General features: G+C 40.4%; 1 protein-coding gene and 1 long non-coding RNA gene across 3 annotated transcripts in view; one reads left to right on the top strand and one right to left on the bottom strand.

Annotated features, from left to right (window-relative positions):
- HIF1A (hypoxia inducible factor 1 subunit alpha) overlaps positions 1-10,453 on the top strand; it is a 66,449-nt gene extending 55,996 nt beyond the window's left edge. The window contains exons 10-15 of one of the 2 annotated variants that reach the window (XM_060754135.2): positions 87-367; positions 1,186-1,311; positions 2,763-3,154; positions 6,362-6,470; positions 7,122-7,248; positions 8,533-10,453. In XM_060754135.2, the coding sequence (XP_060610118.2) occupies positions 87-367; positions 1,186-1,311; positions 2,763-3,154; positions 6,362-6,470; positions 7,122-7,248; positions 8,533-8,684 (1,187 nt within the window). In that variant the 3' untranslated portion in view covers positions 8,685-10,453. Of the gene's footprint in view, positions 1-86; positions 368-1,185; positions 1,312-2,762; positions 3,155-6,358; positions 6,471-7,121; positions 7,249-8,532 lie in introns of both variants that reach the window. The other variant, XM_060754126.2, reaches the window with a different exon arrangement.
- Positions 233-14,325, bottom strand: LOC137095839 (uncharacterized). Its single transcript, XR_010909006.1, has 2 exons — positions 14,207-14,325; positions 233-426 (listed from the first exon to the last, which is right to left on the bottom strand). It is a non-coding gene; the product is annotated as an uncharacterized lncRNA (long non-coding RNA).
- Between the last annotated feature and the right edge of the window lie 4,771 nt (positions 14,326-19,096).

Raw genomic sequence — 19,096 nt, 5'->3', positions numbered from 1 at the left:
TGATATCTGCTGTATTTTAATGAGCCCCTTAAGGTGCGATGCAAAACTTCCTTACTTAGGTTGATGATTTCTTTTAATTTTTGTAGAGACTGATGAGCAACAATTTGATGAAGTTCCTTTGTATAATGATGTAATGCTCCCCTCATCCAGTGAGAAATTGCAGAGTATAAATTTGGCAATGTCCCCATTACCTGCTTCTGAAGCTACAAAACTGCTCCGTAGCAGTGCTGACCCAGCCCTCAATAGAGAGGTGGTGTCCAAGCTGGAGCCCTGCACGGAGCCTTTAGATCTTTCTTTCTCCATCCGTCAGACGCAAGACCAGCCAGCCACTCCTTCGGATGGAAGCACCAGCCAAAGCTCACCTGAGGTTAGTCACCTGGGAATGTCTTGCATGCCTGTAACCTTCTGTTCAATCTCTTACTTGCCCTGTAAATAATAAAAGATCTATTTTCAATATGAAACCTGGGTCAGCTCTGTATCCTGCCCTTATTTCGAGAAGCTGAAAGCATTGTTCTTGGGAGGTATCCCATTTTATGCTCATGACACTCCAAGTAAGAGTGAGATGGAGATGGATCAGGTCTCTTCCAGTGAATTTCATGCAGATCAAATCTCAACAAAGATGGAACACTAATCACCATCACTACTTCTCCATTATTCAACAGGGTCAATAAACAGTTTTGATGGATTTTAAATCGCCATAAAATACATAATGACATAATGCATAATAATACATAATTTAAATAATAATTTAATACATAATAATTTAACAGATAATGACAAGAATTGTATTTCCCTGCTCCCATCCGATTGACTCACTCTGACAACATAATGCTCTGTTTACCAATAACACTCTCCTCTCTATATATGTTGCTGGATACTTTCTGAGTTAAAATAATATTGGGGGTGGAGAAGGCAGTGTTGTATTTCTTTGGTCCAAATGTGTCTTTAAAATTTAGAGGTATGCTTACCAAATTGAATGCGTAAGCTTTAGCAAGTTATAGGAAATCTAGTAACACAGTTGTTCCTCATTGGTATGGTAGGATGCGGCTTAACTTACAACTTGAGGGGGGACATCTATGAATGTAGACTAATAAATATTTCCATTGCATGAAATTTCATTATAATGGAATAAATGGTTGGGATTTAGTCCCATGTTATTGATAGTGATGTGGATTATCTTTACAGCCCAGTAGTACCCCTAGTGACTACTGTTTTGATGTGGATAATGAGATGGCCAGTGAGTTCAAGTTGGAGCTGGTGGAAAAGCTCTTTGCAATAGATCCAGAGTCAAAAAAACCATTTTCTATGCAGGTAAGCTAAGCACATTATCTAATGCCCTGCATGTAGCTTCACACCACTTGTATGGCACGGCAGAGGGTTTACCCTTTTAATTTTAAGATTTACTAGTATGTGTGCATGGTTCTGTCACTAAGCTGGGAAACTGCATAACTTTGGTAAAGAGATAGAAGGAGAAGGTGCATGTGCCGCACTATCCATGCATGCACAACATCTTTTCTGGGTGCTTCCTTCTTGCTATGTCACCTAACTGCCAAGCTCTTTTTGAACATGGAGGGAATTTCAGTGAGTAATAAAGGTTGGTGCAGTGTTCTCTTGAAATGATGCTGTTTCTTTGCTTATGGATTATAAGTGGGTTACAGGCCTATTACCTTTCCTGGAACCTCCTCAGTGGTTAATATCCCTTTAAAATAGTAGAAAAACACATTGTATTGTCTAAGGCTTTCATGGCTGGAATCACTGGGTTGTTGTAGGTTTTTTCAGGCTTTATGGCCATGTTCTAGAAGCATTCTCTCCTGATGTTTCGCCTGTATCTATGGCAAGCATCCTCAGAAGTAGTGAGGTGACTACCTCTGAGGATACTTGCCATAGATGCAGGTGAAACGTCAGGAGAGAATGCTTCTAGAACATGGCCATAAAGCCTGAAAAAAACTTACAACAACCAAAAAAAACACATTGTACTTCATGTACTTCATATAGTATGTCAATTAATAATTAACTAGGTATTTTTAATTACAAAATTTGAGTGACACACTGAAAGGGTTAAATGGATGAAATGACTCAACAAAAGCTGCTGTTCTGTATAAGCAGGGGTGGCTGTAGCTTAGTAGGCCTCAGTGTTAGTTCACCTCAGTGGGAGAAAGGCCTCAGTGTGAGGTAGGCCTAGTGTGAGAAGCTTCGGTGAGGAAGCTCCAGCTGTGTGTAAAAAGCTGTGTGAAACTCCTGTGTAACTTTTGTGTGAGAAGAAGCTCTGTGAGAGCGAGGCTGTTTATCTACATACATAAGAAAGAAGCCCAACATGGAAACAAAGAAGGAAGTGTAAAGAACTTTATTTGTGTTATGGAAACCTTGTTCTTGTAACTAGTACAACCATATTATTTTACTACAAAGAAAAGCCTTCTATGAAAGAGATAACATTGGTCTTTGTGTTTTTGTTGTTTCAATTACTTTTGGCTACTGATGCTGGGTTATGCTGCTGCTGTTAAGTTACTCTGCTGTTCATTTATGTGGAGGGTCTTTTGTTAATAAGACCATTGCCCAACATAGTAGACCAGGTCTACTGACTCTAAAAGCTTTCCTGCTAAAGATTTATTAATTTCAGTAGGCGTTCCACTGATAACCTTTTAAAATCAGGTGATTTTAAAGTAGAAGTTCTTCAGCCCAAATATTAAATGTTGCTGCCATGTACATATTGATTTCCTTCTGTCGACACATGCAACAACCCACTCCTGTTTCTTTACTTGCAGGAAACGGATTTAGATTTGGAGATGTTGGCTCCCTATATCCCCATGGATGATGATTTCCAGTTACGTTCCTTTGACCAGCTTTCTCCACTAGAGAGCAGTTCTACAAGCCCTCCTTCCAATGGGGCCACCGTCGCAGGATTTCAATCGTCTCCAGTGCTGTTGCCTACTCCGGACAAGATACCGCCCATGACAATCAAACATGAAGAGGACTCTAAGGCGTACATGGCTCCTGTTAACACACCCCTCGAAACGAACAGTGTCCCTGCATCGCCATACATAGAGAACTCAAGTCGAACTGCATCCCCGGTCAGAACGGGAGAAAGCACAATAGAGCAAAAAGAGAACTCAAGTCCAAGGACACCAAGCTTGTTGACAGTCACGTTGGGTAAAAGGTAGATTGAAAAAATTGAGCTGCTATTGTCCTTTTGATCCTAAAACCAATTGTGGAATGTATATACTTACAAAGAGTGAAGCAGTTATTGTGAGAAATGCTTGTTGTGAAGCCGCCCTGAGTCCCCTCCGCTCCCCTGGGGGTGAGAAGGACGAGGTACAAATGTGCGAAATAAATAAATAATAAATCAATATTAATGACCTAAATGTCATCCCAGGTTTCCAGAGAGCACCGAAGCAACTTTCCCTCCTTGTCTACCTGTCACAAGAGTGTGTGATCAAAAGGGCCATAATTTCAGATTGGGGAGACTATTTATAACCAACATTGGGGTACATGGTTACAGTTGTTAGAAATAAAAAATAAATAAATTTTACTATGTTAAAATGTGAAAAACATGGAAACAGAACAGATGCACATTGCTAGAACGAGACTAATGGATACTTTGATGGGGCAATAAGTGACTATCAGCCTATTTGATATCTTCAACTGAAATGGCTGATGTATAGTAATATGGAACCAGATCTTAAAACAGGCAATGAAAATGGAGACCCTTTTCTGTGTCTGATTTGATGAATATAATATAATCATTTAGAACAGTGGTTCTCAACCTGTGGGTCCTCAGATGTTTTGGCCTTCAACTCCCAGAAATCCTAACAGTTGGTAAACTGGCTGGGATTTCTGGGAGTTGTAGGCCAAAACACCTGGGAACCCATAGTTTGAGAAACACTTTTTTTAGAGTGAGCGAGTCATGAAGTAGGAGAGTTTGTGGTTTGTTTAATTGTCATTATGATGAGATATCCTGAAGAGTTACAGATCTGTGTGTGTCACAGCTCCTATTGCAACAAAAAGGTGCCCTTTCTTGGCATTGTGAAATAAGCACACACACTCATGTACATGTGAGTTTAGTTCCCACTTTTGCAGTAGGAATGACTGATGTTGTGAGTGCATTTAGAGCAGAGCAAGATGCTTCCAGAATTGTTCTCCTTTCCTACCACAACTTTCACATGCATAAATTTATAAGCATCTGCTGTACAGACTTGTGCAGATACAACATGGATTCCCAGAAAGCCATGGCTTCCAATTGAGGCTCTCTCCTCTCCTCACCAAAATGAATCTTCCCTTACATTCATAGAATTGTATGGGCGTGGCTTCATGTAAGCCGCTCCGAGTCTCCTTTGGGGAGATGGTGGCAGGATATAAATAAAGATTATTATTATCATTATTATCATCATCATTGAGTTGGAAGAGACCTTGTGGGCCATCCAGTTCAACCCCCTGCCAAGAAGCAGGAAAATCGCATTCAATCTTAGTAACATTAGCTGTGGTTGTTCACTGCCTTTTTCTGGATGTAACTTAGTGAAACAGAATAATAATATATAGTTTGGTGCTCGTTCATCTTCATGGTACACTTATTCTAGAGAGGGAAGGCATATGTACTCCTGGTTGTGGGATTGAATACAAGTGTTTTGTAGGGAGCCAGCACAACCTTTATATTGTCAACAGGAGCCACATAATGTTGTCAACTCAATTCCAAGGGATTATTTTGGCTAGTTTTACATAATCCATAAACATATATGTAAGTGCACAAACTGGAGGAAAACAGGCTCACCTGGATATCTAATCATCCTTTCTGTCAGGTGGAACAGACAAAAGTAGTAGAACAGGTGATGGGTTGATGCAAATCTTCAGTCTTCCACATGCCTTGATACTTCTCTGGCTTTTACCAGTTATGTTGCTCAATCATGTTACCTCAAAATGCTGATTGTAGTTTCTGGGTGATCTCAGAGTTTGATTATTGTGTAAACTAAATTAAATTATCTAAGATCTCTGATTCATAGTGTGGGTAAATCCAAAAGGTTCAAGATGCTCACAATGAATGAATTGATAATTGAATAAGTCATGTTGTAAGGAATGAGCCAGCAAGGTGTAATAGTTTGAAGTGTTGGACTAGATACTGGGAGATCACAGTTCAAATACACTTTCTCATTTGCAAAGGAAGGCAAGGACAAACCCCCTTTGGACAAATTCTGCAAACATAGGAGACACACAACAAGAACTAGGGATTTAGAGTAAATGTTAATCTTTGACATTTGGGGGGGGGGGGGGGGGGAACAAACCTAACACGAGACATAAGTAGGGTTTAGTCTATTCATTTCTCTAGAACTGTAATGAAATGACTGGGTTCTGTTTTTTCCTGGATTTTTCTTGTGTTTTAGCTGTTGATACTATGCCTAGTAACTTCTCAGTACTGTAAGCCATGGTGTAATCCAAAATAAGTCCTATGACGTGGTAATGTTCAGGTTAGCTAGTGTCAGGACAGTCTCTGCTGTGGCTAAATTTGTGTTTGCCTGGAAGCACTGACTTCTCTTTCTAGTGGTACCTTGCATAAAGTTGTAGTATCTCTGCTCCAAGTGAAGAACCATCACCCAAGAACTCTGAAATAGTGTGCAAATTCAAGCTGAAATAGAAAAAATGGAAATCTAATTTCCATCCATAATCTACTGTACATTCTTCCCCAGTATGCTAGTTAGGTTATAGGTATACAGTTGTGTTATATTGGTAGCTATTCTATATGGAAAAACGGCTGAGCTGCTGAACTTGCTGACCAAAAGGTTGGCGTTTCGAATCCGGGGAGCGGGGTGAGCTCTTGCTGTTAAACCTGGCTTCTATCAACCTAGCAGTTCGAAAACTTGCAAATGTGATTAGATCAGTAAGTACCGCTTCTGCCGGAAGGTAATGGCGCTCCATGCAGTCAAGCTGGCCACATGACCTTGGAGGTGTCTATGGACAACTCCGGCTCTTCGGCTTAGAAATGAAGATGAGCACCATCCCCCAAAGTTGGACATGACTAGACTTAATGTGAGGGGAAACCTTTACGTAGGCATTCTGTGTGGGAAAAGAGCTTTACATTACCATTTACTGCTTGAAATGGTACATTTAACAACAGATACATAACATAGAGATCAGACTTATCTGTTCTGATTTTACTGAGGTTTAGTTTATTACCTAGAATACAATTATAAGGAAAGTCACTCTTAATTCAGCTCCATACATAACAGGGGTCTCTGAATGTAGACCAGTATTTGTATAAGCAATAGTTTGGAGTTTATTTATATCTGAATCATGATACACATGTTTTTTGACTTTAACATGGAAAGGGAATCTAGAAGGGAATCAGATTAATAGTTTGGTATTTTTTCTTCAGTAGATCAACTGCAGCAAATGAAGACATCAACCCAAAGATAATAGCTCTACATAATATTCAGAGAAAGCGGAAGATGGAGCAGGATGGCTTACTTTTCCAAGCAGTGGGAATTGTAAGTTTTCAAATATTCTCCCTTAAACCCCACCTCACTTTAATTCACAGGGACACCCCTAGCATTTTCATCAACTTTACATTTGATTTAAACCACAATTGTGTGCCATAAACCCGCAGGAGGAAATAGAACAGAAATATTAAATAATGACTAGAGATTTTATCAGTAGTGTAGCACATGTAGAAGGCTTAAAATTTTCATAAGCGCTTAAACAATTTTGGAGACGAGATTAATTTGGATAATGAACTTCAGTGACTTTTGGATCCACTTCTAAGCAAGTGGCCATGTTTTAGAAGCATTCTCCCCTGACGTTTTGCCTGCATCTATGGCAGGCATCCTCAGAGGTTGTGAGGTCTGTTAGAAACTAAACCTCACAACCTGTGAGGATGTCTGCCATAGATGCAGGTGAAACATCAGGAGAGAATGCTTCTATAACATGGCCAAACAGCCTGAAAACCCTACAACAACCCAGTGATTCCAGTCATGAAAGCCTTCGATGATACTTTTTCAGCTTGCTTCCTCTTCACTATTGCTTTTAACATGAAAACCAGTTTTACACAGCAAGTGATTGGTTTTTTAAAAATAGAATATTTGTATAGGATTTCTCTGATTACATTAAATGAACCTGCTGTTGATTCTCTGTGTTTAAAGGGCACATTATTGGCACAGTCTGCCACTCCTGGAACAAATGTATCACTGGCTTGGAAACGTGTAAAAGGATGTAAACCTAACGGGCAGAATGAGGTGGCAGAGAAAACGGTCATTTTATTACCCTCAGGTTAGTGTTTTTGCATTCTTCCTTGTCATTGATGTAATCCAATATTGCTTATAAAGGGAGATAAGCCAGGTACTTTTTTCCGCTTAAGTAGATTTTGCCCAGAGGTTCACAGACTCTTCCCGCCCCAAATACTGAAGTGAACGCAATAAACAGTACCTTCAGAAATCTTTTAAGTGTGGGATCAGGCCCTTGTCTAAAGGAAGAGGTCCTGAAGGTGAAGCAGAGCTATGTGTGCCTTGAAGAAAGGAGCAACATCTCAGTATAGTTCAGTGGTTCCCAGCCTTTTTTTGACCAGGGACCACTCTCCAACATTAGTACCCAAAGGGTTACGAATCAGTTTTTGGTCAACTTTAGATTCGGCTTGGTTATTTGGAGTGCTGATTCAGAAAATTGCATTGGATAGACCACATCAGCTCTAGTTTCTGATGCAGGACATATGCCATCCAGTAGTCGCCATCTGCTCACCCACAGAAAACCATATTTAATATGCCTTGGCGCAAGACCAGTAGCTCTCATTGCAACAGTGTAGTAACAGTGAGGTCATGGACCATATTTTAGTTCTTGGGGATCACTGGTGGTCTATGAACCGCAGGTTGGGAACCACTGGCTTTGGAAACCAGATTTTTGAGAATTGGAGCCAAACTAGATGTTTAGAATGATTTAAGTACTAGATGAAGCTCCATGCTTCATCTAGTATAGTGGTTCTTAACATTTGATCCTCCACTCCCAGAAAACCCATCCAGGGATTTCTGGAAGCTGAATTTTAAAACAGCTGGAGATCCAAAGATTGGAATTCTCTGATCTATCACAATGTCCTGCCAATGTAGAAAATTGATTAAATATCTTAATTTAGAATCCATAGTAGAGGATAAAGAAGCGATATATTGGGGTGGGAGGAGAGGCTGTTGCTGATGAGATGGCTGTAGGACGAGAGAAAGGAAGAGTGTGAAAATATGAAATTAAAACCAAACAGTGCATTGTTTGGTTAAAGGTCAACAGAGCTTTGAAAAAATAACAATTTAAAAATTCTACACAGATTCTATGCTTTAAAAAGCAGAATTCTGTATCTGTATAAACTATGTCTGTTTGTTTTTATATGACATCATATTTTTAGCATTTTGTATGATTGTCAGTTGGTCGTTCTGCAATCCTGATAACTAGAAATCTTCCTAGGTCTGTTTCATTTGGATTGACAGAAAGCATTGGCCATAGATTTTTTTTTAAAAAAAATATATAATGATGGTGTATTTTAAAGTAGATAACATGCTCTTTCTCTCTTTTTAGATATAGCAAGTAAACTGCTAGGGCAGTCAATGGATGAGAAGGGACTCCCGCAACTCACCAGCTATGACTGTGAAGTGAACGCTCCCATACAGGGCAACCGAAACCTGCTACAAGGTGAAGAGTTGCTCAAAGCCCTGGATCAAGTCAACTGAGCTCCCTCTGCCCTGAACCCTTCACAGTTGTTCTGTTTTCTTGGACACTGGTGACTTACCACCTAAAAGCAGTCTATTTATATTTTCTATATCTGATTTTAGAAGCCTGGCTACAAATACTGCACTAATTCAGTTAGTTTGGTTCTGATCCCCTTTCTACTTTGGACGGTCTTTTACCTAAAGAAAGTTAGCTATTTTTTTCCTTTTTTGATGACAGTTACTCAGCTTAATGGTGCAATTTTTGGTACATAAACAAAGTCCAGTACGTTTAGCACACGCTTGCAATGGCAGCTTTGAAATAGGCACCTTTTTTAAAAAGAAGTATTTATTTTTTATTTTGACCAGGAGTTTGTCACTGAGAAAATTTCTTATCAGATGATACACCGCCACAGTAAAACTGTCTCAGCCTTCTCTCCTCCCGTCGAAGGCACCTTGTGCTCTGTCGCTCTATGATATTAAAGAATTTTTTTTACTTACTTTTACTTGTTTTTAGAAAAAGAAGAAACATGGCTTTGCAGCAGTGCATTTGTAGCCACAATCGCACAATCTATTTTCTTAATAAAATAAATACAAAATGCCAGCAGTTCCTCATGCAATATATTCCGCATTTATAAGATTAGTTTTCAAGGATATTTTCCCCCCTTTTTGTTCTTGTTTTATGTTGATTGCCTGTGAAATCATGTAGAAATTTTGGAGCAATGCTCTCTTTTGTCAGGTATTACGGGAAAGTTCTCAAGTGCTGTGTTAATGCCCAGTTTGGGTATCTAGGGGAAAGAAGAAGAAAGGTTTGATTTTGAGAGGTTAGGAAGCAATATGTGGAGCTTTCTAGTCTAGGGGGGGAAATGATGACAAGGGGAAAGTTCAGAAGTTTGGATTAGCTCTGAAGAAAGCCGAGTACATTTTTCTCCCTTTACAATACTTTACAATACTTTCAATAGAGTTGGTTTCAAGATGCACACACAAAACGCAGTTCTTTACACCATGCATTAATTCACTGCCACAATGTGGTGAAAGCCACTGGCTTGTATAGCTTTTTAAAAGGTTAGTCAGGGAGGATAGGGCTATGTGTTAATGATAGCTAGATTGATCCTCCATGTTGGGAGGCAGTGTACCTCTGAATACCAGTTTGCTGGGGAGGAAACAACAGGGAGCAGCTGTTGATACCTTGCCCTGCTTGTGGGCTTCCTAGAAGCATCTGGCTGGACTAGATAGACCTTTGGTCTAATCCAGGAGGGCTCTTTTTAATGTTATTTATGTGGATAAATTCTCTTTAAAGGGAAGAGAGTGTTTTTAATGATGTATCAGTTGCTTTGTTTGTTCAGAGAGAATTCTCCCCTGCCTATAGCTGTGGAAGTTCCTGCTAATATTGTATATCTAATAACGGAATCTAAATGTCCCAACTTCCCAATGTTTGGTAGCGATGATAATTCAAGCAAATCATAAAACATCCTGCCTTGTTAGCAGAGTTGCCTAGTTTCATCACTGAGTTGCTTGGTAATATTTGATGTTTTGCATTTTACGCACCTTGTTGCTATTAACATCCACGTGTTTCAGTTCTGTTTTGTTAACCATAGATTTCAGTAATGCTGAATGTATTTTAGGAACCTTTTTTTATTTAGAGAACTTGTCACAAAACATCTTATTTTCCTTCTACGTGCTGTATAATAATTATCCCATTCTTTCCCCCTTTTTTTCTGTGGTTGGATCTAACACTAACTGTATTGTTTTATTACATCAATAAACTATACGTGGACTAGGCCTGCAACAAAGTGTTCCGTCTGCAGATGAACCATGAATTTTCAATATCTGCATTGAGTTTTCACTGGAAATCATTGCGTGAGCTCTCAGGTCAAGTCTGCGGTGACATCTTAAGGTTCCTCTGTGATGCACTGTTGACACACGGCTACATGATAACACTGTTTTGATATGTACATACTCGACCTGGGAAACTGGAGGAATTTAGCAAACCCCGTTTTCAGGAGAAGAACACTATTTTCACAGTGAAGTCTTGCTTGTGTCTACCAAATAGTAGGCTCCATGGAATCAAGTGAGGCTTACTTCCATGTAAATGTGTTTAGCATTGCAGCCTTAACACGATAGAATTAATTGCCTCTATCTCAGCACCAAAACCAGCTGTAAGATTGTCAAATGAGCTAGAACATCAGTCACAAAGTAAATAATGTTCACAGAGGTCTACACAGTACTAACTAACAACCTGTTCATTTGTTTTACCATAAAACACCCAATATATTGGCAGCATGGCACAACATGTGTAAAACCTTGTAGTCATTTACTCTGGCCCCCAATACAAAAATATTACTAGCTCATATGTTGCCCAGTTAGTACGAACTGGAATATTCCTAGTAAAGGGATAAAAGCAAGAGCAGAGGTATATGGCACTGACCAATGCTTGGTGTTACTGGTATGACTTCTTTTCTTGTATACTGCTTTTCTGTTATACGGACTGCTGCCTTAAGGAGATATTAGAAAACAGGACATATGGAATTCTCTGCTACAGGATTTCACCTGCACTGTGTGCACTACTATTCAGAAAAATACGTCTCCACCCTTTCAATACATACAGAGGTCACTTTGCTGAGATGGAAAAGTTAGCCATTTTGTTACCTGCATGATGACAGAAATCTTTCCGCTAACCAAATATTGCCTGAGAAATTTCCATATTTAGAAGTGATTATGCAAGAAATAACCCATTCATTTCTGATTTGGCAAAGCGCATTTGTGTTTTAACGCATTGTGCTGATGAAAGTGTAGCTAGCACCCATTTTAATGTTATTTCAGACATAGAACAAAAGTTAATAATTCTAGAATTGAGTAGTGTGAAACTTGGTTAGCTCTAACACAAGAGGCCTGTACAGTGGTGTGAAGAACATGGGTGGACGACAAAAAAAAAATGGGAGAGGGGATTGTTGAAAGCACTGGAAACCATATTTTCAATTCAATAAGTGAAGGTTTGGGGTATTCTGGATGAAAAGATTCCTGTATTGAGACTGCCAGTCCAGTTGCTACTGTTCTTAGGATGGCTCTTGCATGACAGTCGCTAAGTTGGGATCTTCTTCCACTTGGTAGTTGTTCCACATGGTGTGTGTAACTTGATCAATAAGTCACCCATATAGCTTGGGAGGCTGTCTCCCACACAGCTGATATTTAGCGTGAAGAACACACATGCTATGTACGCACAGGCAATGCAACCTTGCACACTAAAACTATTATAATCAGGTCAAAAGCACAATGCTGTCTATATCACTAAAATGTGTTCAGGCGGTTGTCATAGCCAACACTATCCAAAAACCTGGGAAACCTTCATGGACACATAGAAAATGGTCTGGGTGGCTGTTTTTAAAGGGAAAAACACTCATGAGTCTTAGGAAGCCACATATTGTAGACGTTTAAACACTTCATATTAGAAAATGCATTAACCAGTGATATGACTCTTCCCCTGTTGGCTTGGGGTTAATAGTCTGAGGAAGATAAATACACTGCTATTTAAAAATTGTATAACCATTTCTTTTAACATGGGAATTAGTAAGTAAGGATTTTTTAGATGCACATTGTGGCGTGACACATCAACATGCCCATACTCCACTACGAAAACCTAAATACAGGTCATGGCGTGTGCTGTCAAAGTATTAAAGAGTGTGGAACACGTGTGCTCTCTCATCTGAAGTGACTTAACATAATATGCCTTTCCCCAGCTTACTTAGAAAACTATTTTTTTTTATCGTCATCGCTCAAGCTTTTGGTATCTTGTTCTTTTGTTTTAACTCCTTTGGCCCTATTTATTTCAGCTTCAAGGTTTGTTTTCCTATAGGTCTATATAGAAAGTGCACTTTAATATAAAAGGACAAATTATACAGAAGTGTTCTCTTTAATGTCGGTTATCATATTGATAATACAGTTAACCTAATTCTACAAGAAAGGCTAGAAATGGTAAACAACTTGAATATCCTTAGTTGTGCTCCTTCATGCTCCAGACCTTGGGGAAGTTACTTTTGGATTACAGTTTTAGACTCCCCCAGCCATCATAGCCGTATTGCAATTCCAAAAAGGAACTCTTTCAAACTGACAGGACACAAAAAGATTGATGTCCATGTAGAGAACTGTGGTGAAAGATGAGTAAGACCTATAGCAGGGAGCCCCTTGCACGGTAAAGTCCAATGCAAATTGCTCCATTTAGTCTGCCACTCCAATAATTTGAGACTGATCAGATGGAAAGTCTGCATCTTGTTTACCACTTTGTCTCCTCACCCTGAGTCCCCTCGGGGAGATAGGATGAGTTACTACTACTACTACTACTAATAATAATAATAATCTTGTTTAGCACTTTGCTTCCAACACAATCAGCCAAATTTTGAAGTCTTTCAAGATACTATTAAGAAAGTGGTGTATAACTGACAGAATGAGTAAACTTTCTCAAAGGAGAGAACAGCCTTCTTTAGCTAAGTAGTATTCAGAGGTTGACTGCTTCTGAACATGGAACTTTAATTTAGTTACTAAGACAAATAGCTATGGATTATTATTAATGCTAATATCAACAGTCTGCTTTCCTTTCCTAAAGGGTAATCAAAGCAGCTAACAACACTAAAAACTACAATATACAGTTATAAATCTACAACATCTAAACATTAAAATAGAATCTATATAAATAAAAATGTAATGTTCGTTTGTGGGATTAACAGAACTCAAAAACCACTGGACGAATTGCTGCCAAATTTGGCCACAAGACACCTAACAACCCAATCTATGTCCTTCACTAAAAAAAAAATGATTTTGTCATTTGGGAGTTGTAGTTGCTGGGATTTATAGTTCACGTACAATCAAAGAGCATTCTGAAACCCACCAACGATGGAATTGAACGAAACTTGGCACACAGTTCTCCCATGACCAACAGAAAATACTGGAAGGGTTTGGTGGGCAGTGTCCTTTGGTTTTGGAGTTGTAGTTCACCTACATCCAGAGATCATTGTGGACTCAAACAATGATGGATCTGGACCAAACTACACGACTATTCAATATGCCCAAATGTGAACACTGCTGGAGTTTGGGGAAAATAGAATCTTGATATTTGGGAGTTGTAGTTGCTGGGATTTATAGTTCACCTGCAATCACAGAACATTCTGAACCCCACCAACGATAGAATTGGGCCAAACCTCCCACACAGAACCCCCATGTGGGCCACAGCAACGTGTGGCAGGGGACGGCTGGTTAAGCATAACAAATACTTGTAGTCACCTAAAACCATTAATATGCTTATACGGTGACACCCATGTCCCATAAATGTTTCGATCCTGCTGTAAAGAAGTCTGGAAATGTCACTTTTTGGACCATAATTTCCAAAACCAAGCCAACGCAGGCACTATTCCTGCTGGTCGGAGATAAGTTTTGGAAGGTCATTTCCTTCTTCACAACTTAAAATGCACAGAAGTGCTTCAATGTTCAGTTATTCTGCAACATTTTTTGAAAAACACTTTTCCAGTCCCTGGCAGTAAGATGTGGATACTTACCAGTGATGGAGAAAAAGAGCTTGTTCTTTCGGCAAACATAGAAGTCTCTCTTCCTAGCCATGCCATCGTGCAGTTTTCTGTCAAGAGTATTGTGTCCAGTTGTGCTTCTCTGTTTGGGACTGAGGATGCTTCTGTCGGATGCAGGAGGGACATGCAAATAAGTGGGATGTTTCGGCCAATCAGATCATCCGGCTCACGCCCACCCTACGTGCGGTTCTGCACCCGAGATGGAGCTGTCCCCGCCCCTTCTTCTCTGCATCACCAAAGAGACTGCCTTGCTCGGGCAACCTCCTACGTGTGTTTTAGCATGTTGGAAACTGGCTGCCAGGGATGGGGAGACCAGACATAATCGCTTGCTCAGGGTTTTATCCCTTTTACACGCTAAAGGCACCAGATCGGATCCTGTCTGATCTTGGAAGCTAGACAGGGTCAGCCTTGGTTAGTGCTTGGATGGGAGATAAGCCAATGGCTACATTTCAGAAAAAGGAACTGGCAAAACCACCTCTTGAGTATTACTTGTCGAAAAACACCAGCTAAAATTCTGCTTCAGTCAGATCTTGCCTGGAATAACACTTGTGTCTAATTTGTTGTGAGTTTTCCAGCCTATATGGCCATGTTCCAGAAGCATTCTCTCCTGACGTTTTGCCTGCATCTATGGCATGCATCCTTGGAGGTTGTGAGGTCTGTTGGAAAGTAGGAAAAGGGGGATTTATGTATCTGGAATGTCCAGGGTGGGAGAAAGAACCTGTCCGAACGTATCTCCTTCTACATCCCACCTCGGAATTTAAGATCTGCTGAGGGGGCCGTGCTCTCGGCCCCACCTTTATCACAAGCGAGACTGGTGGGGACGAGGGACAGGGCCTTCTCGGTGGTGGCCCTTCGCCTGTGGAATGCACTCCCTGGGGAAATTAGGACATCAACATCCCTCCTCTCCTTCAGGAAGAAGCTAAAAACCTGGATGTGGGACCAGGCCTTCGGGTAAGCTGGCAGATGGACAAAGACAACCAATAATGACCAAAGTAGGAAAGGACAATGACAATGCTAAATGGTTTACGAACTGGGTTTGGTGAACACTGACCACAAGATGTTTTATTGCTGCTAGTATATTGTTGATTGTTCTAATTAGTGATAACTGTGATTTTATATGGTAAATGTGTGTATTGTATATTGCATTGTATGTTGTAATTGTTAGGCATCGAATTGTGCGTTTTGTAAGCCGCCCTGAGTCCCCCCTAGGGGGTTGAGAAGGGCGGGGTGTAAGCACCCCAAATAGATAAATAAATAAATAAAATTGTCTGCTAGAGGTACGTGTGAATGTTTCCAGGCAATAAGAAGCCAGATCATGAAACTGCTAGGCCATTAAATGCTAATCAAAGTGGTCAATTGAAACATTCACACCTACCTGAAACAAACAAGAATTATTTCTCCCACCCTGGACATTCCACAGATAGATAAACCCCCTTTTTCCTAGTTTCCAACAGACCTCATAACCTCTGAGGATTTCAGGAGAGAATGCTTATGGAACATAGCCATACAGCCTGGAAAACTCACAACAAACCAGTGATTCCAGCCATGAAAGCCTTCGACAATACTTGTGTCTAGTTCTGGGCAATTGGCAACCTAGAATATGTCTGAAGAAGGACAATCAAAAGGATCAAAGATTTGGAAGCAAAGCCCTGTGAGGAGCAGCTTAGGGAGCTGTTTATGCTTAGCTTGGAGAAAAGATGCCTGAGAAGGGACATGATAACCATATTTAAATCTTTGAAATGATGTAACATTGAGGAGAAGGCAAGCTTATATTCTGCTGCTCTAAAAACTTGGTCACAGAGCTATGGAATGGATTCAAATTGCAGGGGAAAAGATCCCACATAAACATTGAGAATAACTTACTTATGGTTAGAGTTATTCAACAGTGGAATATGCTGCCTCACGGTATGGTGTTGAATCACCTTCTCCAGAAGTTTTGAAAAAGGCTGGGTGGCCCTCTGTCAGGAGAGCTTTGATTGTGTATTCCTGCCTAGCATAAGGGTTGTACTGAGAGGCACTTGGGGTCTCTTCCAACCTTATGAGTTATAGGATTGCCAGGTAACAACATTTGAAACGTTCTCAGTTCATGGTTTGAAAGTGTTATTTACTGTTTAATTGTACTTATTTGGAAAGTAGTTTCTAACTTCAGAAACATTTTTGTGGCTATCACAAATGATATGTAAACCCCATTTAGAATCATAGAATCAAAGAGTTGGAAGAGACCTCATGGGCCATCCAGTCCAACCCCCTGCCAAGAAGCAGGAATATTGCATTCAAATCACCTCTGACAGATGGCCATCCAGCCTCTGTTTAAAAGCTTCCAAAGAAGGAGTCTCCACCACACTCCGGGGCAGAGAGTTCCACTGCTGAACGGCTCTCACAGTCAGGAAGTTCTTCCTCATATTCAGATGGAATCTCCTTTCTTGTAGTTTGAAGCAATTGTTCCGCGTCCCAGCCTCCAGGGAAGCAGAAAACAAGCTTGCTCCCTCCTCCTTATGGCTTCCTCTCACATATTTATACATGGCTATCATATCTCCTCTTAGCCTTCTCTTCTTCAGGCTAAACATGCCCAGCTCCTTAAGCCGCTCCTCATAGAGCTTGTTCTCCAGACCCTTGATCATTTTAGTCGCCCTCCTCTGGACACATTCCAGCTTGTCAATATCTCTCTTGAATTGTGGTGCCCAGAATTGGACACAATATTCCAGGTGTGGTCTAACCAAAGTGGAATAGAGGGGTAGCATTACTTCCCTAGATCTAGACACTGTGCTCCTATTGATGCAGGCCAAAATCCCATTGGCTTTTTTTGCCGCCACATCACATTGTTGGCTTGACTAGTTTCCAACAACCTCTGAGGATGCCTGCCATAGATGTAGTCAAAATATCAGAAGAGCATGGCCATACAGCCTGGAAAACTCAAAGCAACTCTGTTGGATTGGTTGAGACACGATGGGATATTCATTGAAAAACTAAAGCAAAATGTGTTGCAAGATATTTATTTATGTATTTATTTACCCTATTTATAGCCCACCTTTCTCAACCCTGAAGGGGATTCAAGGTGGCTTACATAGAGGCAATTATTCAATGCCTTAAAACACATACAATTCCAAAATACTAAAATTGAATTAAAATGAATACATATCAAACATTTAAAAACATTACATTTCATATTAAAACCACTCCATCCACAATCATAGTCCAAGCTGTTCCATAGCCATTGTACATATTCCAAATCTGTTATTGCACTGCACTATTCTCAGAAAGCCTGATCCCACAGCCAAGTATTTACTTTCTTTCTGAAGGCTAGGAGTGAGGGGGCTGATCTAATGTCACTCAGGAGGGAGTTGCATAGTCAAGGGGCCACCATTGAGAAGATATTCCTCAAATACATTTTTTTTGCAGTTCAATAAACTTTTACTATGTTTTTAATGGCGCAGTGGGTTAAAGCACTGAGCTGCTGAGCTTGTTGACCAAAAGGTCGCAGGTTCGATTCCAGGGAGTGGCATGAGCTTCCGCTGTCAGCCCTAGCTTCTGCCAACCTAGCTGTTCAAAAACATGCAAATGTGAGTAGATCAATAGGTACCGCTCCGGCGGGAAGGTAACGGCACTCCATGCAGTCATGCCGGCCACATGACCTTGGAAGTGTCTATGGACAACGCCGGCTCTTTGGCTTAGAAATGGAGATGAGCACCACAACCCAGAGTCAGACATGACTGGACTTAATGTCAGGAGAAAACCTTTACCTTTACCTTTAATGATAGAACAAATTAGGAAATGACATTGATAACCCAGGAACAAGAATTACATAGTATAATTCGACTGACTGGAAGGCATATGTACTATGCTTCCAGCAGTCACCAGCCAATCCCTCTCCAATGCCAGAAATACAGCTTAATGGTGTAACATTAGAAAATGTTGACCATTTCCTCTACCTTGGCAGCCACCTCTCCACAAGAGTCAACATTGGCATTGAAATACAACACCACCTGAGCTCTGCGAGTGCAGCATTTTTCCGAATGAAGCAGACAGTGGGACTTGCGTAGGGATACCAAGGTGCTTGTTTATAAAACTATTGTCCTCCCAACCCTGCTATATGCCTGCGAGACATGGACTGTCTACAGACGTCACATGCAACTCCTGGAACGATTCTGTGGCTCCCCGACTCTGGAATTTGTTGCCTGGAGAAATTTGGAAAGCCCCTTCTTTAGAAGTTTTTAAGAAGAATCTTAAAACTTAGCTCTTCCATTGTGCCTTTGATGAGTAGGTATACAATTTCACATGACTGTTTAGATGATAATTCTGTCATTAGAGTAGACGTCCCCCCCTTGTGGGAAAGCTTGACTCCACAACTCCTGTCATGATGAGTACTACTCCGCATATTATCTGCTTCTCTCTTTTATCTTGTCTGAGTTTTTAATTAGTTTTGATTAGTTGTTTTTAATAATTACATGTAGCCCGCCCATTGTCTCTGTCTCTATTGTAATTCTTATATTGTTATGTATTCATATGCTCTATATAATTCTGATGTTATTTATTGTTTGCATTTTCGGTTGTGTTTTCGTTCTTTTTATTGTAATTGTTGTTCGGGCCTGGCCCCATGTAAGCCACACCGAGTCCCCATTGGGGAGATGGTGGCGGGGTACAAATAAAGTTTATTATTATTATTATTATTATTATTATTATTAGTGTTGCCTCCGAAAAATCCTGCAAATCTCTTGGGAAGACGAGCGGACAAATGTCAGCATGCTGGAGGAAGCAAAGACCACCAGCATTGAAGCGATGGTCCTCTGCCATCAACTCCGCTGGACCGGCCACGTTGTCTGGATGCTCTCCCAAAGCAGTTGCTGTACTCCAAACTCAAGAATG

The sequence above is a fragment of the Anolis sagrei genome, chromosome 1, assembly GCF_037176765.1.
Source record: "Anolis sagrei isolate rAnoSag1 chromosome 1, rAnoSag1.mat, whole genome shotgun sequence".
Classification (NCBI taxonomy): Eukaryota; Metazoa; Chordata; class Lepidosauria; order Squamata; family Dactyloidae; genus Anolis; species Anolis sagrei.
Note: the sequence above shows the minus strand (reverse complement) of the source record. Positions and strands in the feature narration are given on the sequence as shown.